The sequence below is a fragment of the Pteronotus mesoamericanus genome, unplaced genomic scaffold (genome assembly GCF_021234165.1).
Source record: "Pteronotus mesoamericanus isolate MK-2021 breed Mesoamerican mustached bat unplaced genomic scaffold, CSHL_Meso_final contig_182, whole genome shotgun sequence".
Classification (NCBI taxonomy): Eukaryota; Metazoa; Chordata; class Mammalia; order Chiroptera; family Mormoopidae; genus Pteronotus; species Pteronotus mesoamericanus.
Genome location: NW_026555078.1, coordinates 3,668,760 through 3,692,780, shown reverse-complemented (window position 1 = coordinate 3,692,780; position 24,021 = coordinate 3,668,760). Strand labels below are relative to the sequence as shown.

The 24,021-nt window shown below is 44.6% G+C and overlaps 2 protein-coding genes across 7 annotated transcripts in view; one reads left to right on the top strand and one right to left on the bottom strand.

Moving 5' to 3' along the window:
* The window catches only part of PPP4R4 (protein phosphatase 4 regulatory subunit 4), a 77,704-nt gene extending 65,655 nt beyond the window's left edge, over positions 1-12,049 (top strand). For all 4 annotated transcript variants that reach the window (XM_054567088.1, XM_054567089.1, XM_054567090.1 and 1 more), the window contains 8 exons: positions 421-462; positions 562-636; positions 2,326-2,395; positions 2,819-2,902; positions 3,195-3,291; positions 4,353-4,423; positions 7,634-7,781; positions 10,251-12,049. In XM_054567088.1, the coding sequence (XP_054423063.1) occupies positions 421-462; positions 562-636; positions 2,326-2,395; positions 2,819-2,902; positions 3,195-3,291; positions 4,353-4,423; positions 7,634-7,781; positions 10,251-10,275 (612 nt within the window). In that variant the 3' untranslated portion in view covers positions 10,276-12,049. The remainder of the gene's footprint in view (positions 1-420; positions 463-561; positions 637-2,325; positions 2,396-2,818; positions 2,903-3,194; positions 3,292-4,352; positions 4,424-7,633; positions 7,782-10,250) is intronic.
* Positions 12,050-13,127: 1,078 nt separating this feature from the next.
* SERPINA10 (serpin family A member 10) lies at positions 13,128-24,021 on the bottom strand. Of its 3 annotated transcripts, XM_054567084.1 has the most exons (6): positions 23,934-23,986; positions 21,795-21,865; positions 20,521-21,270; positions 19,084-19,357; positions 17,589-17,739; positions 13,128-15,817 (listed from the first exon to the last, which is right to left on the bottom strand). In XM_054567084.1, exons 1-6 carry the CDS (start codon positions 23,969-23,971, stop codon positions 15,626-15,628), a joined length of 1,476 nt encoding a protein of 491 aa, XP_054423059.1. In that variant the 5' UTR covers positions 23,972-23,986; the 3' UTR covers positions 13,128-15,625. The 3 variants fall into 3 exon arrangements, with proteins under 3 accessions (XP_054423059.1, XP_054423060.1, XP_054423061.1); XM_054567085.1 differs by lacking the exon at positions 21,795-21,865 and having other exon boundaries at positions 20,521-21,274; positions 23,934-24,021; XM_054567086.1 differs by lacking the exon at positions 21,795-21,865 and having other exon boundaries at positions 23,934-23,994.

The window sequence follows — 24,021 nt, the reverse complement described above, 5'->3', positions numbered from 1 at the left end:
AAAGCCTTTTCTATTGTTTAGAGTGTCATGCAATCAGAAGTTTCTGTGGAAAGGAAAGGAATTAAGGATTTTAAGCCAAATGATAGGTTGTTTTATATGTATTTAGCTAAAAGATTTTTTTAAGTTAAAAATTTTACTGTATTTCTGAAAATTCAGAAGAATGGCACTGGGAGTTACTAGAAATTAGTCAAATTGCTTATGTTTAGTGTTCAAAATATTCCTATAGACTTGCTCTTCCTGAAGTTAAAAACTTTTAAAAGTTTAAATAGATCCTGGCATTTACATACAGAATTTGATTAAAAATAAAATGTAGAATTGGGAAGAACTTTAGAAGTTTTCTAACTGAGCAGAAAAGAATCTTTTTGAGAAATGATGGTTGATTTAATTGCTGTTGAGTAACTTAAAGCACTTTCTTTATAGACTGTGTTAGAATTGGACAGAATGGAAATGTCCATGGATGCTGTGAGTACACTCTCTTTATCTTATGTGGGAAGGAATATTTAAAAGTTGACATAGACTCATCATTGATGTTTCATCATTTCATTTTATACTTAAACTTAGTTTCAGAAAAAGTTTTATGAAAAAGATTTGTTGGATCAAGAGAAAGAAAGAGAAGAACTACTTCTTTTGGAAATGGTACGTTGTCTTCCCTTGCACAAACACACGCTTTTTTTCTGACCAGTATTAACTGTGCTTTGCTATATTAAACCTAATAAAAAATTTCAATTTTACACTGCTTTTTTTCTTCCTAAATGATTAAATAAGAGTCCTGATCATTTGAAATCTGTTATTTTATGAACTGCAAGGAAAACTACACTTGAGAGCCTTTTAAAAAACTATTTTATTGAAGAATTATTGACATACAATTAACATTTTAAGTGTACAAGTTGATGAATTTTGACATACAGACTTATCTGTGAAACTATAACCACAATCAAAATACTAAACATTTTAATTCCCTTAAAGGTTCCCTACAGCCCCTTTAAGATTCACGTCTTCTATTCCAGTATCCAGAAGCCACTGACCTAGTTTCTGTTGCTACAAATTAGTTTGCAACTGCAATTTATGTAAATTTAATAATATATTATGTGCCCTTTTTTGTCATTCTTCTTTCCATTATCATAATTTATTTTGATATGAATTTTAGAATCAGTCGGTTCATTTCTATAAAAAGCCTGCTAGGGTTTTTGTGAGTATTGTGTTAATTAGGATTGGTCAGTAGATCAATTTGGAGAATTGCCATCTTAATATGAGTCTTCTAATCCATGAACATTGTCTACCATTCCATTTATTTAGCCTTCTTTACTTTTAGGCTAAAATTTTTAGGACTGATGATGTAATCCTAAGAGAAAAATCAAGCAATAGAAAAAGACCCATAGATGATCCTGATACTGAAGTTAGTAGCCAAGGACTTCAGGATAACTGTGATTTTACTATGGCTATCATGTTCTATACATATACTTTGTTCAGAACGTGACACATTTATTGATTTTCTTGCCTACTTATTCTATTGGTGTAAGGGACTCCTGAGTTTTGGTAATTTTTTTTTAATCCTTGCTCGAGGATATTCTTTTTTTCATTGCTTTTAGAGAGAGAGGAAGGGAGAGACAGAGACAGAGACAGAGACAGAGAGAGAAATAGAGAAACATCAATTGATTGCCTTCTCATTTGCGCCGTGACTGGGGATCAAATCCGCAACCTGGGCATGTGCCCAGATCAGGAATTGATTCCATGACCTTTAGGTCTATGGGACAATGCTCTGAGCCACTAAGCCACACCTTTCAGGGTTTGGCAATGTTTTATACCCTGGCCTGTGAGCTGGTGTGGCTATATAGGTGTGCTTCTTTTGGGGAAAATTCATTGAACTGTACACTTAGAATTTGTGCACTTTCTCTATGTATGTTATACTTCAATAAAACATTTTTAAAATGTCCCAAAGACTATTTCCTTTTCTCTCAGTCTTTTTAAAGAAAAACATTATTTTGCTATTTACCAATCAAAAATGAAAATGACCAATAGTAACAAATATTTTGCTAATGAAAATTGGTAAATACCTTCTAGAAAATAAAGGCTTATTACCACAATGATTCTAAGTTCCTTTTTTTTTTTATCCCAAAAGGCACAATTCTGTAGATGTTAAAAGAACACAAATCTGAAAGTAACTGGACTTCTTTAGACACTAATTTGGAAAAAAAAGTACTTCTTTTAAGAATTTTTGTGAACAATATTTGTATCTCTAAAGCTTGGGGTAATTTCTCATTAGAACATTTTTCTAAATCTGTTTGTGCTTACCTTTAATGCTTAAGATACTATTTTTAATGATAGGAACAATTAGAGAAAGAGAAGCAACAAAATGATGGAAGGCCCATGAGTGAAAAAAGCTATGAAAAGAAACGTAAGTAGTTTTCTTATGTCTTCACCACTGAGTCACACAATTCATGTTTAATCCTGGTGTTCTGAAAGACCATGTTGAGTTAGGAATTTTATATGAAAAATTGCTTTTCCTTTCCTTTTAAAAGTCATTTTCAAAACTGGCTGCTTAATGTTGTATAGACGTTAAGAATTTGTGAATACATGATGAGAATCAGCGTGGAGCTCCAGATCCATCAAAGGAAAGCAGTAACAGCAATAAAATTATGAAATTGGTCGCTGAATAACTAAGATAGAAATATGTAAATATGCAAAGTAAGACTTTTTGAGAAAGTGTGCAGCTTAGTGAGGGGTAGTGTTTCACTTTTTCTGTGTTGTCTTCTATGTTGATGGAGATTACTTAAGAACCCAGAGGAAACTGCAGCACTTAACACAGAATCTGTTTTAGGTAGAGACACCAAGACACCAACAACTCTGTCCAAGAGCGTCCCCGCCTCTGTCCCCGGGCCCTCTTCCAGCACCCCGTCGACTAGTAAGAACTGCCTTTCTGCGCTTCCGTCTTTCCCTTCACCAAAGTTGACCACAGGGAAAGTCGCTCTCTTAGATGAGATGCATTATCCTAACACGCCACGTTTCTTCTGTTAGTGTTTGGTAGTCCTTAATGGGCAGCTGGGGTGAGAGACACCCCACCCAGCTTAGACTAAGGAGAGGAAGCCAGACCCTCTGTGTTTCACTGAAAGTGGTGGGAGTTGCAGAGGGAATGGGGTTGGGGCATCTAAAGATGAGGTGAACAGTTACATTTTTTTTTCTGTTTGTTACTCTAGGCAAAGAAATCAAGAAATCCAAACTGATTCGCAGCCAGTCTATTAATAATCAAGCATTTCATGCAAAGTATGGCAACTTAGACAACAAGTGTGCTAGGTATGATCTGTCAGCTATTCACATTTCAATTTTTATTTTATAGTCACACATCTTTGTGTATGTGAGGCATTTAAATTATTATAAAATCAGGATTAATTTTGGGTTTTTTAATAAGTAAATAATTTTTAAGATTCTTCTATAAAGACTTTGTTAAAAAATAGTAGTCTACCAATTTGCATAAGAACAGGTATCCTGGTGTTCTAGGAAGACCACTGCAGTGACAATCATATAACAGTCTCACAGAATCCATGTCTGGTTTTATGAAGAAGGTGGTGCTATGTCATGTGTGCCACTCAGCCTCTATGTGGGTATGGATGTGCCCCATCTGCTAAATGGATGGGGACATCTGTTTGCTATTAATATTGTTTCTGTCTATAAAGAAGCCACTGACATGTCTCTGTGGCTAAGTGACCACAGCAGAGTTCTGCTGACAATAAAAGAATGTCTAGTTTCCCCTTTGGCTCAGCAAAATTATAAACAGTTAAAACTAGGAGAGAGTCAGAATAGATTAAATGAACATGGTATTTTATATGTATTATAGACATGTAGTATAGTAGCTGCATGTCAACCGACAAGCCAAGTGATTTTAAGGAAACATGAAAGTCTTTAAAAGTATTCATTTATTTATCAAAAAATGTGTTGTGGAAAAATGTTTTTCTTTTATTAAAGCTGGCTTATTTAGGTTTTAAGCTATATTTTAGGACTTTATCAATATGCCTGTGTAGAGTTCCTTGCCATTAGGGTGACCTCCATTTGGACAAAAGAGATTAGAACTAAAGATAAGCTGTTTCCAAGAAAAATTTCATACCTTTTGCTCACGTTGGCTGATCATCAAGAGACTGTTATTCTGATGCAGTGAAAGTTTGCTTCTAAGTTAGAGACAAAGCAGTTGTTGTGAGGCACGGAATAGAAGAAATAAACGAGGAATAAAAATAACAAGTATGTTTTATAAGAAGTAAGGGAAAGCATTTTTAAAAAGATTAAGAAGGACCAAGTGCTGATTGAGTAGGATTAAAACAAGCATGTTCTTGTGTTTTATACTTAATTCTGTTCTTTTCTAGTAAAAGTTCTACAGTAGCATATACAACTTCTGTCTCAGGGTTAGCAAAGACTTCTATGATTTCACTAACTGGTAAGTAGAAATCTGAGCTCCCCCCCACCAGAATTGTTAAATTTAATGAAATATGATTTTCTTTAAATGACCAGTTTTTAAAATTTCTAGATACAGTGTTTTTCCTAAATTAATATTTTTATCAAATACCTAAGAAATTAAACTTTTCCCTAGAAATTGAGAGAGTATTTGACTGTACTGTCTTGTTTTCACTGTGTCAAGACTCAGAGTTTAATACTTTTAAAAGAGAAAAAGGACAAAATGATAGGATAGGCTTTACCATAGACTACGGACCTGCTGAGGCACAGACTAAAATTTTTTGTGGTAATGTTTAAGTTAGTTAAAAACATACGGATAATACGCAGCTAAACATTTGCAATATTATATATTTGAAACTATACCAGGGGTCAGGAAACTTCTTATGTAAAGGGCTAGAGAGTAAATATTCTAGGCTTTGTTGGCCACTTTGGTTTCTGTCACAGTTACTCAGTTCTGCCATGGTGAGTAAAAGTAGCCGTAGACAACACACAATGAAAGAGTATGGCTGTGTTCCAATAAAAACACTTAGAGAAACTTGCAGCGGGCAAAATATAGCCACAAGCCGTAGGTTGCTGACCTCTGTCTTCTATAATAGCAACATAGATTTTTGCTCTGGAAATATTGGTCGAAAATTGTAATATTGATCAATGACAACTTTTTAGTATAATTAATAGCAAATCTGCAAGTTTAGAAATTTTTAATCATTAAATGTCCTATTTAGGTTATGTTGTGAACATACTGTCTTCTACTTACATCTTTTTGTGTTCTTTTTATTCTCATGAAGAATATATTCACACTCATGGGCCGTTCTGTAAACAGTATGTGTCCATTTGCCAGAACAGAGAATCTTTCTAATGTTAAAGCATTGACATTCATATGCCGGACAAAGAGTGGTTCTACAAGCTATACTATGGGTATCACAAAAATCCTGAAAGAACTTACTTTCTGTAAGTTGTTGAACTAAGTTAACATCTCTTTAAGTTAGGTCTATAAAAAATAAGACTACTGATGACTTTTATCTCAGGAAGAGCAGTGAATTCTGTAGGAGTATGCAGGGACATTCAGGGTTTGAGAACTTTATTTACAATAGAGAATGTTTTTAAAATTTGTAAATATGTATAGGAAGTCAAGTTTCAGCTAATGGTCCAGATGATCGTAACTTCCCACAGGGGCCCCTCAGACTTGGGCGGGCCCAGCTGGCCTGTCAGGGGTGACCTCGCCCCGCTGCGAATGAAGATTCTGTTTGTGAACTTGTAGTCATTCTTGCCCAGAAATTTTCTTTGCCTAAATCATTAAGAATATTGACTCTGAACTGTTTGTTTGTTTGTTTGTTTATCTTTTTGAGAGAGAGAGAGAGATTGGTTGTTCTGCTTGCTTATGCATTTATTGGTTGACTTTTGTATATGGCCTGACGGGGGATCAAACTTGCAACGTTGGTGTGTTGGGGTGACACTCTAACCAACTGAGCTACCCGGCCAGGGCTGAACCGGTTTTTAGAAGTTTTAATTAGGTGCATTAATTTCTCCTTTGCTAGTTCCTCAGTTATCTTGAGAATCAGGAGAGTGTATGTGATCTACAGACCCTAAAACTTAAACAAAAGCATAGATTTGTAAGGTTAATCTTTATTAAAATATTTGAAAAATATTCTATCTTAAGGGTTCAGTATTATTTTGGAGAGAGGGAATAAAGTTTGAATGAAATGTCTCATAGTTTTCTTTGTTAGAAAAATGTGCTTATTACTTACTGATTACTTAATGAAGTACAGACTGAGGAAAAAGTCACTATACAATTACCATGCAGTATAAAGAGAAAATGGAAGCAAATGTCTCTCAACAAATGTGTTAAGTGTTCACGTGGAGAAGAGATTTTACCTGTGTGTGGCACTGAAGACCCAGCCTTTAAGATGGTTGTCATGTGAGATGGACCTAGAATGCTAGGATGCTAGAATAATTGGATATCCGTATTTTTAAAAAACCAAAAATACTGAGCCTCAATTCTTATCTTGCACCATGCACAGATTAACTCAAAATGTTTTATAAACTTAAACATAAAAGTTAAAACTATGGCATTTCTGAAGAAACTACAGACAGAAGTCTTTGTAATTTTGGAATGAAGATTTCTCCAAACCATAAAAGAAAAAATTAACATGTTTGGCTTCATCAAAATTTAAAACTTCTGTACTTTGATATAAATCATAAAAAATAAATAGCAGGACACAGATTGGGAGAAAATATTCATATTCCATGTGCCTGAAAAAAGACTTGTATCCAGAATATACAAAGAAATTTTTAAAACTACTTAGTCAACTAATTTTAAAATGGCAAAAAAGTTTGAACATACATTTCACAATAGAAGATATACAAATAAGTACATGAAAAGATGCTTAGTAGTAATCACCAGGGAAATGCAAATTCAAAGCAGTGAGGAAAAAAACACGAGATGCCGTTTCACAGCCACTAGACAGTCCCGGGTGAAAAGGCCCACGACGTCACGTGCGTGCGAGGACGAGGGCAGCCTCCAGAGCGCTCAGGCGCTGCTGGTGGAAACCAGAGCGGCACAGCTACTTCGACGAATGGGGCAGGTTCTAATGAAGTTAAATGTACACTTACCACGTGATCCAGCAATTCAACTCCTAGGCTTTTACTGAAGAGGAATTAAAACCTGCCTCCACGCACTGACTTGTATATGATTGTCCATAGCAGCTTTATTCATAATAGTCAAAAACTGGAAAAAACCCAAGCATCTTCAAAAGGAGAATGGATAAACAAGTTAGGATATGCCCATACCATGGAATGCCAGTCAGCAATAAAAAGGGGTGAAGTTACCAACATACACAACTACATGGATGTAAACCTCAACATAATTGTGCTGAATGAAAGAAGCCAGATCAAAAAAAAAGTACATATCGTATGATTCCATTATATAAAACTAGAAAATGCAGACTACTCTCTAGCAAGGGGAGGCAGATCTGTGGTCACCTGCGGGTGGGGGTCCCCAGGAGGCAATGCTTGATGGTGACGGGCGAGTTAACTCATTTTCAGCGATAGCTTCGCGTGCATACATAGGGCAAAACCTTAAATTCGTGCAGCTCACTATGTATAGATCGTACCCTACTGCGTTGATTGTCCTGTCTCAGGCTCCCGTCTCTCTCAGCCTGTTCACTGTGTCTGACTGTGCACGTGTTCCTTTCAGATGACTCATTCCGGACGCGTAACGCCAGCAGCCTCCCGGCCTCCTTTTCTCCCAGTGCGTCCCTCCCGAGCACCTCCCGTGGGACAGGTAACTCAGCTGACCCAAAGAGCAGTGGGAGTAAAGACACACAGCCACGCAAGGCCACCCTGTAAGTAACGCAGTGGCGAACTGCTAAGTGTATTCTCCTACTCTTTTTCTCTACACTTCCCTTCCCACTCAGTTTCCAAAGGACAGAGAAGTCTGCAATGAGCAAATGTTTTACATTAAAAGGATTAGCACGTGTACCTCTGTTACGTTAATACTTTATGGAAGATAATCTGTACATGGCAAAAGCATGGCAACCTTAGGGAATCAACACAAAACTTTAAACGGCTCCCACTGATATCCTAGATTTTTAAAAATTTTTCTGTGAAATGCTTGCATTCAGGGACTTAATTTGAGAGAGCACTGGGTATAATTGCATCCCTCTGAAGAGCTAGCTGAAGTGGACAGTGAGTGCTCACAAAGCGGGGTACAACGGCTTCCCCTGAAATCTTTCTGCAGCATGGAGTCCAGAGTTGTGGGTCAGTCAGCGGCGGGTTCTACACACTGTACTTGTCCTTCCAAGTTGAGGTTATAAAGGGCCTCTATTCTCCCTTCCCCCATGGCTCCTTTTCATGTGCTGTTAGTGTCTTGTTTGAATAGTTGAAGCCTTTGTTTCTTTTAATTTTAACATTGAAACGGGTAGTCCCATAAGGATTGTCATGATGAGGGATCATATGACAGTAGAAGTGATCATCCCCGCTGCCCAAACTGTACTTACAGGCTTCCTCTTTTGTTTAGGACACCTGCAACTCCTGATTCAAACAGCATTTAAACAGAGTTCAGATTTTCTTTTAGACATATGTCACTTAATTCATGAATACTTTTTAATAAATAAACTTTCTGACATGCACCTTTTAGTGCTGTCTCTTCGAGGAACTGAATCATGTTATATAACTTACTCTAAATTTTTAATCGACCATCAATATGTACAAATATAGATGTATTTAAGATTCACTCAAAACTTAGAAACATGTTTATGGAAAGGGGCTCAAGGAAAGGGTAGGACTATATATCATAGCAATCCTAAGTAATAGGAAATAGAAGGAAATGATATTGATATTACAGATTTGTAGTGTTAATACAGAGGACACTTATTTACAGAGATTGCTTTTTTATACAGTTGCTCTAATGATTATACTGTGGACGAGCTGTTTAAAAGTCATGACTGTAGAGCCAGGACAGGGTCATAGTCTGTAGAGAGCACAGAGTTGGAGCCCTTTGTCCTGGTTCCAGTGACAGCTGAATAGCTGTGGACATCCCACTTGCCACTCTAGGCTTCATTGTCTCATCAGTAAACTGACAGGTTGATACCTGGTTTTTCCGCTAAGGCCCCTTCCTGTTCTGGGACCCTGAGGTCCGTCCTATCACTCTGACCCTCTTCTTCTCAAGAGATGGAAGAATATGCTTAATAACATGAGAATGTCATTCATTCTTTTCTCAACTTATTTTTCTTAATGCTATTTTTAAAAATAAAGACCATTGAAACTGCATATATTTCTATCAACTCTTCTTTATTTCAGGTTACTATGTTTATCTGTCCTTTCATTGTTGAGCATGTTTTTCCTATTTATAGATTGAATTGTTTCTTGTTCAATAGATATAGTATATAATTATACTCAATTATGTAATCAATTTTATTTTTAATTGATTATTTAAAAAAATGAATCTAGAAACAAACACTGTGCTAACAAGTCACATCACTTGTTTCCTCTGTTCCGGATATTCTGGAGGAGGAAGAATAGTAGTTTCACAGCTGCTCTATAAGCACGTGGCTGGATCTGCAAGTCCATCACTGTGTCTCCACGCGATGTGCTTCTGCTCTGGGCTTTCTCGTGACTGCACACTGCACAGAACCCCGATAGGTGGTCAGTGTAGTTATGTTTCATTATATTCCTGGGAAGCATCATTTGCAGTTCAGCACCATGCCATATGCAAGTGAAAATATATCATTTTTACTTAAAATGAGCCTAGGAAGTCATTTCAGAAAATACTATGTTTTTGTTGTTCAGCAATATTCTATGCAACACATTCTCCAGCTTTGTAGGGTCATCGAGATGACACACGCGTCTTGTAGTCAGGAATGTCAGTGTCTTAAAGGAGGCATGGGAATGCATCACATCTTAAGTCTCTTAAGGCCACACAATTGCTATATTTAAGCTGCATTAATTTCTGTTATGGTTGTGAACAAAATAAAAAAATGTAGGAAAAGTTGTATGAATTGAATTGAATGCTATGTTCACAGGATTTGGTAATTCACGGTACTTCCAAGTAATATTTAATGTATAATTTATTTTTTCATTTAAAGTTCTCATATGTTTAGTTTATTCAAAGTTGATTCTACCTATATTTCTTTATTTGTAAGCATTATATGGATAAAATTTTTCACGTTTTTTCCCCCTCTCTTCTTTCTTCTCTTTTCTTTCTTTCCTCTCTTCTTCCCTCTCCCCTCCCTCTTTCCATCTTTCCCTCCCTCCCTTTCTTTCTTCCACTCTCTTCCTCCCCCTCTCTGTCTCTTTTTTCCTTTTTGACAAAGAAAATCCAGAAAATCCAATCCTTAAATCACCTGCTTGATGAAGGAGGCAAAACAAAGACAACTGGAGACAATACAATTGATGGACAAAAGCTAATGCAATGGCTGGGGCTTCTTTTTTTAAAAAAATGAATGGAAAGAGATACATTATGGCAGCTGATGTTGCTAAAAGTTCCATATTTGAAATTAGATTCCCTAGGAGGTATAATATATATTTCTTACATAATAATGTGGTTACAGAATTCCAATGTTATAGTGAGTATAATGAAAAACAACTTTAGTATTGCTTTAACTACTGCTGCAGAAGAGACAAGCCTGCATTTATTCATGCAGGGAACCATCTATTTACTTGTTCTAGAGCTTTAGCATTTAAAAATTATATGAAAGTCTACATCAATTGAAAGGGCCCTAGCTAGAGAATCACTTGGAGGGGAACTTGGCATAAGAAAGACAATGCGTTCATTTCTCAAGACTCTCCAAGCCCAGTTGGAGAGTCACACCAAAAAGGGCACAAATAGCTGTCTGCAATTTTGTCAGTCCGATAGTGATAACAATATGTTGTAGGGTATTCTGAAATTTAAATTTGGCAATGAAAATTCCACAAAGTTTTCTGATAACTTTTAGCCACAACTACCTTAAAAATAATAGATCGATGATTTCCTTTATTTCCTAGAAAATTTTATTTTATACATACTTTGTTTACATTTTAGATTGTATTTGTCCTTATTTAATTAAAAATGATGAATCTAGTTTGAATCAGCTGTTATTCCAAGCTATCATGCTTAAGCTATGTCAACAGCATTTATTTGTACTAATGCTAATATTTCCATCAAAATTTGCCTGTGGAACATATATGGTTATTAATTTTAACATGTCAGTTCTTGAGATAGACTGTATGAAGCTATTGTCAGCTTCTCTATTTCAAAATGCAATCAGCATATAACTATATTGATATTAGAAAATATTTGTTTTTTAAAATATATTGATGTATGATAAAGATGATCTAATTTGTGAATGCATATGCGTGTGTGGTTACTTTTTATAATGTAAAATAATGAATAGTGAATTTACTCAAAATAAAACATAGGTTTAATGAGATACCTTTGTTTGTGAAAAAAGTTTTAAATACTTTTCTGCAGTTTTTATTCTGTAATTAAAGAGTAAGACAGTTCATTTTTAAGTAACGAGTAACAGAAGTGTGCCGCCAGCAGCTAGAAATCACTCAGGGACAGGCACTCAGCGTGAGACTTTCATGCCATTTCTCTGCCCCCTCCCCCACAATTGGCCTTTTTGGGGGCCTATTTTTAGTGATCAGTAATGTCTTTCATTCAAGGATAGTCAGGTCAATGGAATTGTTCAACTACCCACTTGTCAGTACCTAAAAATTGAGCAGGTACAAGAAGCTTGACCACGTGGCTTAGAACATCCTTTGCGGATTGCACTTAACCTCTTTGAAGGGCGTCTCCTGCCAGTGTCACTAACGTGGACCTGAACACTTTGTGATCCGGGAGAGAGTATTTGCGGTGCGCACATGGGACCTCAGAGTGACATCAGTGTCCCCAGCGCTTTGATTCAGAATCAGCATTGGCTCCGTTATTTTAAATAAAACGGAGAATTTCAGTTCATCTGTTCCATAATAAGTTTAGCAGAGCTAGGAGCTTTTACTTCCTTTATGCACGTGAGAGAAGAGGAAAGTGATTTGACAGAGAAATGTCACGGCTGCTTATAGAATTCAGGAATTTTCGGAAGTCAGCTGCAGTCTCATTCCAAGGCACTGAATTCTCAGTGAAGACGGTCAATAAAAATTATGTTCAGAAGTGTTTCTTTCTTTCTTTTTTTTTCTTCCAGAACATGAATATTTCTAAAATTGTTGAAATATTTGTTAAAATTATATGTATTTCCAAAAACAGTAAAATATCCACACTGGATGAATATCCATACTGGAAACAAGACTGACACTCATGAAAGTCCTTAGTTTAACAACATATCAACTAGTTCCTTTAAACTAGTTATATGGCAGAGAGAGATCTTCTCCACCTGTAACTGCAAGGAAATAGGAACATCTCCTTCATTTGTTTGTTAATTATGGAAACTTACATTTTTAAGGATAGGTTCTAGAATTTCACAGGTCAGCATTACAAATGAACAGATCTGTGGAACTCAATTTTACTGGCAGAAATGGAGAGAGAGCTTAGAAGGATTTTACTTCAGGGAAGTAAAATAAGAAGCACATAGAAATTTTCTTCCACAGCCTCCCATGTATTTGAAAACCATTTCCATCATTTGGCTTCCTGCGCTCAGACACTTTACTCTGGAAGGGGCGGGTCCAGTTTGCCTTACGGTTAGTGGGCAAACATGAAATGTTTGAATTGAAGTGAACAGGCACTTGGCTTAAGTAGGAGTTATACAGCAAGGATACAGGAATTAGATTAATTCAATAATCCGTTCTCAATTATTATAGCATGTGTGAGAGACAGTGTGTATGTGGGTGTCTGTGTAGGAACAGGTTTTAAAGCCTGACACTTAAATATAGGGAAGGCTTGTTATAATGTTCAGATTTTCCCTCTCAGTTGAAACCTTGGATTTTTTTTTTGTTTCATTAATTATACTTTTCATTGGTCTGCGTCTCCTCACCATGCATGTATACATGTGAGTATACTTGGAAAATCTGAAACCTAGTGTCTTAGGAGCTTCTTCCAGCATATGTGGGGCATGATAAAATTTTTTAAACATACAGAATAGGGCCATTTGCTGTCTTAAAGAGCAAAGTGTCAGAGTCGTGAGGTTGTTATTGTGCACGTGGGGAGAGGAGAGGAGAGCCTGCTCCGTGTGTTACATGAATCCTTCAATAATAATGAAACTTCACAACTTGTTTTGGCCATATTTATTTCAGAGGATATTAGGTTTTCATAGACTTTTTTTTTTCTGAATTTCATCTTTTAAAATTCATCTTTTAAAAGTGAGTAATTTGATTGAACCCTCTTATTTTTCTTTCTAGTATTTCTCCACAAAGAACCTTACTGATTGCATGCTAACAAGTCACCGAGGGACAGCCGTTGGATTAGCCCTCTGTTTCTGTCTGTCTGTTCAGACCCTAGAATTGCCTTGCCCAGACAGTTGCCCCCCGGCGCCCCGGCAAGGGATACAGGGACGAGTGAATATCCAGATAGTAGAATGATGAAAAGTCAGTTTTCATACTGCTGCTGAATGTTATTACCTATTCACACTAATAGGGCGCACAGTATTCTGATTTATGTTAGTTAAGAGGATTGATTGATTTTAGGTATAAAATTGGATATCAAACAGATAGAAATCCAATTAGGCATTTAGTTGACACTCCGAGATTAGTTAGCTCTATTCATGGGTCTCAGAGTTTACTCCTACTTTCTTGTCTCTGTAACAGAAAATGACCGCTTCAGAAAGTTTCAGGGGCATCTGCTCTTTTCCTTTGAACTGTGGCCCGGAGTCCACGCTTACGTTATGTATACCCACAGTGGTAGCGGAGAGGAGCGCACCTGCTGCCTGTTGAGTCGGGCCTCACCAGATGCGTAGGCGGAAAGAAGGAAGAGGGCAGGGGCCTGGGGCCTGGCGTCCGGGGACCCTGCCATCGCTGCACGCAGGACCTCCCTCTAAGATGCCCTGGCTGATCCGCCCGCTAGCTGCAGCAGGCACAGTGCCTCAGGCTCCTGACGCTTCCTGGGGCCCATAAAGATGTTTTCCTTCTTGCAGCAAAGCAAGTTACATACTTGGACTGCATTGGTATAAAGAAAAATACAATCCATAATATATTCATCATCATACCAATGCAGACATAAAATGTAATTTTTAATACGCATATATTTCTTATGGAGGAAGGTTCCCCAAAGTGCCTGGGGCCCATGAAAGTCATAACGCAACCCTGTCTCTGGTTCCCCATTTCTGTCCTTTGTAAAATGAAGGGATTGAATGAGGGGATGTGTGGCTCAGTTAACATCTCTGCCAAATGATTGAAGACACCACGGAGTGGACTGGGCAGCACTGAGGCAGATGCTGTGATCAGGATGGATGACGTGTATTTTTAATTTTCGTCATGAGCGTATGTTCATGATACAGCCTTTCCTATAGGTCAGTGGGGCAACAGCTCAGCTCACTGCCTGCTGAGCAGCCTGGCACCAAGCAATAAGCAAGAATCACCCAAGGTAACTGCCATTCACCCAACTTTTGAATGCAGGTTCACTCAAAGTAGAACACCAGCACATTAATATCCTACTCATAATCTAACAGTCTAGGAGAAATATAACACACACAGAACAATTAATGGGGGATAACGAACCCAAGTCCCCAAGTCTCAGTCTGCAGGCCCTGGAGACAGCACAGTGGGCAAGGGAACCGTCAGCGTCTTGCAAGGAAGGACCTCTGGAGCCAGGTGGGCAGCAGGGCAGACAATGTCCTCGGTCCAGCAGGACAGAGCCTCCGGCGGCTGATGCCCAGGGAGATGAGCGTGGTGTGGAGCGGCACTCCGGTGTGTGGAGCTCGGCTACCTCCACAGTGGTCCAGAGCCTGCCTCAATTATACCTTGAAAGTGCTGTCCTCCACCCTTCCAGGCCTTTGATAAGTGTCTTGGCACCTCTGACGCTAAGTGGGGAATTTGCCCAGGACCCTATGGGTGGGACGTGGCTTTCTACTTGGCACCCCTGATGGCAAGTGGGGACTTTCCCCAGGAGCCTGTCTCTGGGTGGTCCTGCTCTGCAGACATGTCTATGCTGACCACATGTGCAGATATCTTAGGTGTGTCTCCTTGCAAGATGTGTCTACTCAGACTTAGGTAGCTTCCCTCTTGAACCAAAGTGTCATGGCTGACTGGCAGCCATCTTGATTGACACGAGTGACTCTGTTTTACATACTCTATGCTATCTTGATCTGACCAATGTTATTTTATTGGTCCTGCTCATCACAATTTTAGTCAAGAAATGATTCTATACTAGATTATAAGAAAACAGTTATTTTGCACCAGAGGGAAGTAAAGAGAGGGAAGCATGAGACTCATGGAGAATGTGGACGAGTCTTCTTCCCAGAGGCTTCCCCTGGAAATAGTGTCCAGGTTTACCATTTTTTAAGCCCAGGTATGTGAGTAACGGAGAAAGGTAAAGCTATTCTACCAGGCTGGTCCTTAGTCAATAACAAAGGCTCTTGGAAGCAGGCTTAAAATACCAAGCAGATTGTACAAACATTTCTCTAAAATAAGTTTGAATTTAATACTGGGATTTATCTAAGAATGGCTCAGACTCACAGAGGACCAGAGCCCCTCTCTCCTGCCCCCCAGGGCTAGCACCTTGTGCGGGTTTCCGAAGCTCAGATTCAGCATCCGCTGCGCGCCAAGTGCCCATGCTTGTCCTGAGTTACAGGAGAGCTGGGTTCACCACCCTGCCCAGAAAGAGGAGCATTCTCGAGGTTTCTTCATAGATCAGGAAGTGAAACGGCCGGTCCACTTTGATGACGGGGGGCATGGAGTAGGCGATGATTTCAGACATTGTTCCTGACACTGCCTCGGTTCCTTTTTCATTGACCTCAATCACTGCTTCCTGTAAAACCTAGGAAAGAAAAGAACTTGGAAGACCATTTGGGTGGCTGTGGAGAGGAGGCAGTTCATCGCGCCCCTTGACACTTTTTGCTGTGGCCCTACCCACAGGGCCGTACTCTGGGGAAGGAGGGAGTGGTACAGGGCCCCTCTGTGCTGACAGGGACGGTCTAAGGTTGCGCCAGGGACTTGCCTTAGGAGCCCCAGAACAATACCAGGGGGCCCTGGGAACCCAACTGTGAAACCACATGGGTGTGGACCCAGGGACTTTTGGGTGGGCCGATTCAATCGCACGTGCGTCAGATCAGCAAATGCTTATCGAGCATGTACTTTGTGCTACCAATTTTTGGGCGGCGCTGGTGCTCCTCCAGAAGGTTCTTAAGTGCCCGGAACCCCTGAATACTTTGGCCTTCCTCCTGGCAGGTAAGGTGGGGCCAGGCGTGTGGCTAGTCTTCTGTGGCAGCTCCCCAGCACCTGGCTCTGCTCCGAGGAGTCCTGGGGTCCCTGCGGCCTCCCTGAACTCTGGCTGCCCGTACTCAGGCCACCTGTCGTGGCTGACGAGCCCTCTGTTCAGGAACCTTATGTGACGTGGGTGACATACTGATATAATGATTATAAGAAGAGATAACAGAAACGTCAGTGTAATAACACCTGGAGACTCCCTAATTTCCTGGAGTGAAAATCCACTTCCCGGAATGAACAGGGAGAATGCTTAGTGATGTGCGATTTGGACCGTAAGACAGCAATTGCAGCAGAAATCCTTCCAGCTGCCGGTCTCCTACAGTGCTGTCCTGTTTATCTGTGTCCCCTTCCTTGAGGCGGCCCCACGTTTCCCTGCAGGCCAGGGTTTCCCTGCTCAGACCTGCTCAGGTGGATCCACTTGTAATCTCTCTTGGAAAAAGGAAATGCCATTCTATGGGAAAATATCAACCAAACCCCACAACTAAGGAAGAACGTGGGGAGGTGCAGCTGCCATTTGGAGACGTCGGGACAGTCCCTCTGTGGTAATAATGGCTGGGGCTTGCTGCTGGCAATAGCGAGCAGGCCCGGGCGTTAACCGGTTCCCTGCGATGCCCGGAGCTGCTCCGAACCCCGGACAGTGCTTCCCTCAAAGCCAACAGGGTTTCCACCAAGACAACAGGCGTGCTGAAGGGGTTCCTGTGGGAAGTGATAACCTTGCTCTTCATAGGTCTAGAGGCTGAACATGGGCCAAAGAGGGCGAGAGTGCGGGAGGAGTTACAGGTCAAGAAACCCAAAGACATTTTAGCCACTTACGGATTGGGTTGCTTTGCAAGGAAGTGTTGAGTTCCCTGTCACTGGGAGCATTAAAAGAAAGGAAGGGAGGGCGGGAGGGAGGGAGGAAGAGCAGGCCTGTTTTGTGGGAATACTGCCGAGGGGTTCCGGCCAGGGGCGGGGCGTGGGGCGGACGACTTCCAGGGGCTGCTTTCATCGTGCACGTGTTGTAATTTCATAATTTTTTAAATGAACCTGGGAATCATTTCCGTTTCAGGGGTAAATTTCTCCTTGAGTGTTTGGGAGAGAAGAGGGGGGAGCTCTACCTAAGAGAAATTAAATTCGCTGAACTAATTTAACGCTTCAATAAAGTAGCTTGAAAACGCTCAAAACATCCAGCTTGGGTGCTATTTCAAGTGTTCGGAATTTAAATCTCAAGTTTCTACTGTAACTTGGTATTTTATCAATATTAAAATGTTTTGCAAAAATGTGTGTCGGATTTGCTCCCATTTCGTACTTAGGGTTGGGTGCCCGCAGAGGATCTGACTTACCTTGGATACTTTCAGGTTTCTCTCGGCAGCTGAGAGTTCACTCAGGTTGGCCCAGGGTGAGAAGATCTTTTTGATTCTCATCTGCTTAAGCAGTTTATGCATCTCATACTTCTGATCTAACTTGAACTTCGGAAAGAAAACTTCCATATTTCTGTGGTACAAGTACATATAATGGTGAAAGGCGGTGAGGGGTACTGTATTTTACACCCATTTCCCTTTGTTTTAAAAACAACCCGAACCAAACAGCTGCTTCCAGTGATCCTGTGAACCCCAGGGTGACGGTGCTGGGTTCAGGGTCTGGATTCCGCAGACCCCCAGGATTCCAGGAGAACCTTAGGAGTCGGGGGTGGACAGACAGCAGGAGGCTGTGTGGGGAGCTTGCCACTCCTCGCCTACCTGTCGCCAGAGAAATGCTGATAGTATCTATTCATATACATTGGAGTTCTCCTTTGGAATTACTTTGTTTGGAAAGATGAGTTCTGTGGCTCAAAAATAAAAAGCATGAACACGACTAATGGATACGACAGTAGTCTGAAAGAAGTCTCAATTTCTTATCCTGCGAAGTGTAGCCAAGAATCCCAGGCCCAGTTTCCCGGGGTTGTCCGCAGGCGGAAGGGAAATACCAGTGTCCCGAGCAACGCCTGCTGTGTAGCAGGAGCTCAGTGGTATTTCCTCCGGCTCACTTTCTCCCCCTCCCTCTTCCTCTCTCACGCCCACATCCAGTCCCTTAGCAAATCCTGTCACCTCGCTGCTCATCTCTGCCCTGTCACCCCACAGCCCAAGGGGGCAGCATCTGGACCCAGATGGTCGCAGGAATTACAGCGACCTCGACCTCCGGACTGGTCTCCTCGCTGCTGCACCGCCCCTTCCCTCCCCCGCCCCCCGCCCCCCGCCCCCAACCCCGTGGCTTCCCATCTCCTTCAGGAAAAGCCCAACTCCTTTTCTGGGGCCTATAACATATGGTCCTGGGACACTGGGCCCCTGGTCCTTTGACCTCATGTCCTTCCTGGCTCCCTTGCTGTTCGCCAAACCCACCAGGCACTCTCCGGTCCCCCAACGGTCTCGTTTCTCCCTGTAACACCTCGCTTCCCCAGGAGAGCCACAAGGCCCTGCCTCTCTTCCGGGATTAGCTTCCCGCCACCACCTCAGCAAAGCCTGGCCTGGCGTCTCCCTGCCCCCGCTGGTGCCCCCATCTCCTGCCCTGCGCTGTGGCTTGTCTCCCTTCACTAGAAGGTAAGCTCCACGAGGGCTTCCCTGGGCTCGTACCACGGTGCCTGGCGAGGGGGACCTGGGTAAGTGCTGGCCTGGTGAATGCAAGAGCCAGGACTGTGAGAGGGGCCGGGACAGAGCTGGAGACAGGACAAATGTAGCCCCAGCTCTCAGGGAGCCCGCAGGTCACGGGGTGGGGTGGGCGGGCATTAGTCCCCGAGAGGGTGGTGAGTGCTGGTGAACACGGGAGGCCTGGGCTGGGGCTGGGCCAGGGGACTGGCTGTACCTGGTTTTCATGTTTCTCAGCCATGTGTCCACCAGCTCTGGGGTCAGGTAGTCTTCCAGGGCCAGGTGGTCCCCCATTCTCTCCATGAGCACCACCAGCATGGCGGTGTTGCCCTGGTAGGGCAGCCGGAGGACGTGGCAACGGAAACTCTTATCGAAGGTGGCGGCGAAGTCGCCCGCCCTGTACATCATGGGCACCTTAACCGCCTTGTACTTATTCAGGTGGAAAGTGTCCACCTCGGTGAAGACAGGGTCGAAAGGGGTCAGCCACTGCCCTGCACAGGTAAGAAGAGGACACACTGTGGAAACTGCCTTCTGGAGAGCGGCGTCCTTGCTAATGTCACAGAGGGCCGCAGTTCTATGCCCCTTGCTGCCCCGGGCTGGGCAGTCCCTGATGAGGTGGGCTTTCACCACGGCTCAGGCAGGCGCACTAAGCCCCTCAGGCGTCGGCCTTCCCTGTCCTTCCCAGCTGGCAGGATGCGGATCCACCCGCAGGCCCTACTGGAGCCCCATGCGACAGGGTAGTGTTGCCGCGCAGCCTGCTCGCTGTGCTGAGCTCCAGCCTGCAGGAGACCGGGCCTCTGGCCGCTCCTGCCGACGGGAGGGGCCCTCGGACCGCCCGTTGCCTAGTTACTGCGTGCCCACGTGCAAGCGAAACCACGCGGACAGAAGTATGACATTCCCCACCCATGGCTGCTGAGTGTGGTTCTGAGAGAAGGGGTCCCTTGCTGACAAATAGTCACACAATCCAGGGGAGGCCACTCGCCTGCGGCAGCAATGACCCTCTGTCCTGGGGGTGTGGCCTGGCCAACTGGAAGCACATTCTCCTCCCAGACTTGGCAAGTCCCTAGTGTCAGCTTTCTGCTGCAGTGGTGGCCACACAAGCCCACTGCGCCGTTAGGGGCGCAGGATGGGAAGGGCCTGGTGTGGAGAGTGTCGGGACCCCCTCGTTGCCTCTGCCGTTGATCATGTGCCCTTGATCGAGCCACCCTCTCTGAGCCTCACTGTCATCTGGTCAGTAGGTAGGAGCGTCCCCTTTTATTACATTAAGAAACGAGGACAAGAGACTTTGCCAATTGCCCCAGGTCACAAAAGGAGAGAGCGAAGGAGCAAAGATGTAACCCTAAGTCTGCCGCCTTTTAATGACCCGGAAGATTCACTGTGTCAGAATATCAGAGGCGAGGAAAGCTGTCCTGAGGCGCCTGGAAAGCTAAGGACTCAGAACTCACGTGTCACCAGGGCCGGGGCAGCGCGGGACCATGTCCTGCACTCTGCCTGGTACGTCACACGCAGACAACGCCCATTTCAATCTGTTTCCGAAACCTGAAAACGGCCCCAAGGAAATCCCTGGGCGGCAAGCACACGCTGGCCAGACAGGGCTGGGGGAGACTGACGGAGAGACCCGTGGCTTTGGCAGAGCAGAACGTTATCGAAATACCTTTGAACAAGACGTAATCCACAAGGATTAATTTGGTGTCGGGATTAATCTCAGCAAAGAGCTCGGGGATCTTCCCCTGCGTCTCTTTGTTAATGTAATGATTCATGAGCCTCTGGGCCTGGGACACATTGCGAAAATTCATCGTCACACACTCTGTATCGAAATACCTCTTGGATAAATTGAGGAAGGTCTCTTTGATATCAAAATCCTCGTGGATGAAGGCCAAACTCCCCTGGGAGAGGCCCAGCTCCTGGTTGTGGGAGAGGTGCTCTCGGAGCCACTGCAGGAGGGCGGGCAGGTGCCCGGGCCCGGTCTGGTTCCAGGTCTGCAGGAGCCCGCTCCCCAGCTGGGCGTCGGTCTGCCCCGTGGCCCCCAGCATCAGCGCTGCCATTGCCCTGGACAGGCTGAGCGGCGAGAAGACCACGTTGCCCTCGTGCCTCCGGGAGATCTTGCGCAGCAGGTTGAACCCCAAGTTGAAGATGTCCTCACAGAGCCAGTGCCCACTGGCCGTCAGCCAGGGCTCCTTCTCCTGCTCCTCTTCAGGGGCCTGCTCTCTCTGGAAGGTATTGTACTGTTCAGTGGGGGTCTGCAGAGCCTCCGGCCCTGCCCGGGCCTCTGGTGACTGGGAACCGGGGGCCAAGCCGGGCACCAGCCACACCTCGGCCAGGAGGCAGGGGAGCAGGAGGCGCAGCGCCGCCTTCATCTGGTCAGCTGGCGGGGCCCAAGGAGCGCTTCTCTTCAGCAGCGAGGCTTCCTCGGGAGAAGACAGGGCAGGGGTTGTTTTTAATGCCTAATGCAGTCACTCATCCCTGTGTGATGGTACAGTCCCCCACTTCCTGCCTTGGGGGGTGCGGCAGGCCCAGAGCAAGGAGGGGTGACCGCGGGGTACCTGAAGAGGAGGGGGTTCTTCCATAGAGCGAGGCCTCCTCCCCAGCCAGCCCATGGGCAGCCCCTGGCCTCCCCCAACTCTCCCACTCATTCCACGGCCTCCCAGGAGGGGCGGGCCAAAGAGGCCGTGGTCGGGGTCCCGGGCCTGGCTGCCTGTGGGTCAGAGCAGGGCTGGGTTCAGGAGGTTCACAGACTGTGTATTGGTTGGTTTCATTCATTGCCCTTGACCGTGGGGCCTGACAACAGACTGTCAGGCTGGGTTTCGGGAATGTGGGTCTGCGGCACATTTGGGTGGGGATTTAGAGGGTCTGGGGAGCGATCAGAGCTAGGAAGAGGGAAAGCTCTGAGTTTGCCTGACTCGGTGATGAGAACTCTGCCCCCTGTACCTCTCCTGCAGCCCTGGGACCCGGTCATACAGCTCCCTGCCGGTCGACCTTCCTTCTCTATGCTGGAGTTCCTAGGACAGAAATGACTAGCCAGCTTGTCCCGCATGAATCCTCACAGTGACAGTGACTCATGAGGTGTGTCCTCGCTTTTGCTGCCCCTGGTGGAGTCAGCCTTCTGGCCCAGGCGGGGGTCTCCAATCCCCACTCTCCTCCCCACGAGCCGCCGCGGCCACCTCTCTGGCTCCCTCGCACTGTTGGCAAGGGGCCAGGCTCCGGACCTCCGGCACAGGTCCCATCTGGATAAACACCGCAGGGCTGGGCTGTGCCACCGGACCGTCTCCCCACTCCGCTCCTGGTTCAGCTGGCAGCACCAGGTGTGCCCCCCAGGGGCTGGCTGGGCAGGTCACTGAGAGGCACCCTCATTCTCTCCTGGGCTCGCGGCCCCAGCAGGGCCTGGCTGGGGCAGAACCAGCCAGCCCAGGGGGCATCGGGCAGGGGAGGCTGCAGGCCTCACGGGAATTCCTATCAGCACGGACCTCATTCTGAACCAGGCCACCCATAACAAAGTTCCCAGGCCGCTTCTCCCTGCGGCAGGGGGCCGTGTCCTCGTCTGTGCCCAGCACAAAGTGCCACCCGGCCCCAGGACTCAGTACACTGCCCTTGCGTATGCTCAGTGTGTACGCAGAGTTCAGCCTGAAGTCCCCACCTTACTCAGTGAAATACTTCTGTTACGCTTCTTAAATGTCAGTGTTTAGGGAATTTGGTGTGATTCTAACTGTCAAGTCCCAGTTCAGCAGCTCACTCCAGTGCCGCAGATGCTGGGTAAGTACCTCCTGCGATACCCAGATGGGCCCCTGGCCTGTGCCTCCTTTATACAGTCAAGCCTCGTTGGGCAGTCCCGCGGTTTCAGCGGCATCGAGGCAAGACCCCCACACCGGCAAAAAGACCGTGACTTACTGTAGGCTCAGATGTTGGTTAGTGTTTCGTAGCAATAAAGTATTTTGAAATTAAGGTATGTGTAATTTTTTAGACATAACAGTATTGTACACTTAATAGACTACAGTATGGTATAAACATACCTTTTTCAAATTTTTATTTATTTAATTTTTAGAGAGAGGGGAAGGGAAAGAGGGAAACATCAATGTGTGAAGGAAACATTGATCAGTTGCCTCTCGCACAACTGGGGACATGGCCTGCAATCCAGGCCTGTGTCCTGACCGGAAATCAAACCAGTGACCTTTTGGTTTGTGGGACAACACCCAGCCCACTGTGCCACCCCAGTCAGAGCTCAACATAACTTTTGTATACACTGGACAATCCTACAATCAATTCATGGGACTCACTTTATTTCGATATTCACTTTATGGCAGCCTGGAACCTCAACAGCCACAGTATCGCCAAGGTATGCCCTGTATGCAATATTTAGCACCGCTTTGTAAATTGATAAATCAACCCCCTGGTGTTGCACTCCTGAACTCTGATCGCTCCTCTCTGACAGCGGTCAGGACACAATCCCAGCACCTCTCCCAGTTGCTAAGTCTCACTGCGCAGCTCCCCCTCCAGTCTGGAGTGGCAGCCCAGGAATACAGGGCGTCCCTGCATGCTGCTGACCAGACAGACCCCATGTCCCCTATGGTCGTTGTTCCTCTACTGAAGTGAGCAGAATCTGTGCACGGGACTCCCCTCAAGCATCAGGGTGCCACTAAGCACGCCGAGGCTGTATCATCCTAAATGTAACCCGAGGGGTAAGAAGTCCACAGCTCACGCCCCCGCTCCCTGCATGGGACCCTGGATGGACTTGGAGCAGCACGCCCACCCAGCCCTGGAAGCCGGGGTTCACGCGTCTGGGCAGGAAGTAGGCAGGACATTGAGTGTGGCTTGAACAGGGAGGGCTGTGGGCACCAACTCAAGACTTAAAAGCCTTACCATCATTCCTCCTTCGGGCAGAGGATGCCCCCCCCACCACCCCCGTGCCTACAGCCCACCTCCCACCCGGACGCCGCCCTCTCCAGTGCGGGCTGCCCGCTGCCCAGACTCCCTCCCCCTCACCGCAGAACCCACCCAGAAAGGACCAGACGTCACCTCCCATCCCTTGCTGGCTAGTCTGTGAAGGTCTCCCTTCAATCTGCGGCCTCTTACCAGTGAGTGGCCCCCGGGTGCCTGGGAAGGTCCTTCATTCAGGGCAAAGACAGAAGGTTGGGGTTTGCAGCCGGGAGCTTGCGGCAAA

Coding starts and splice junctions, on each gene's coding strand:
- SERPINA10 (XM_054567084.1), bottom strand. CDS start 23,971: ATGAAGGACCTTCCCAGGCACCCGGGGGCCACTCACTG. Junction 21,866..23,933: donor CACCCGGGGGCCACTCACTG/GTAAGAGGCCGC, acceptor TTTCTGTCCTAG/GAACTCCAGCATAGAGAAGG. Junction 15,818..17,588: donor GAAACCTGAAAGTATCCAAG/GTAAGTCAGATC, acceptor TTTCTTTCCTAG/GTTTTACAGGAAGCAGTGAT.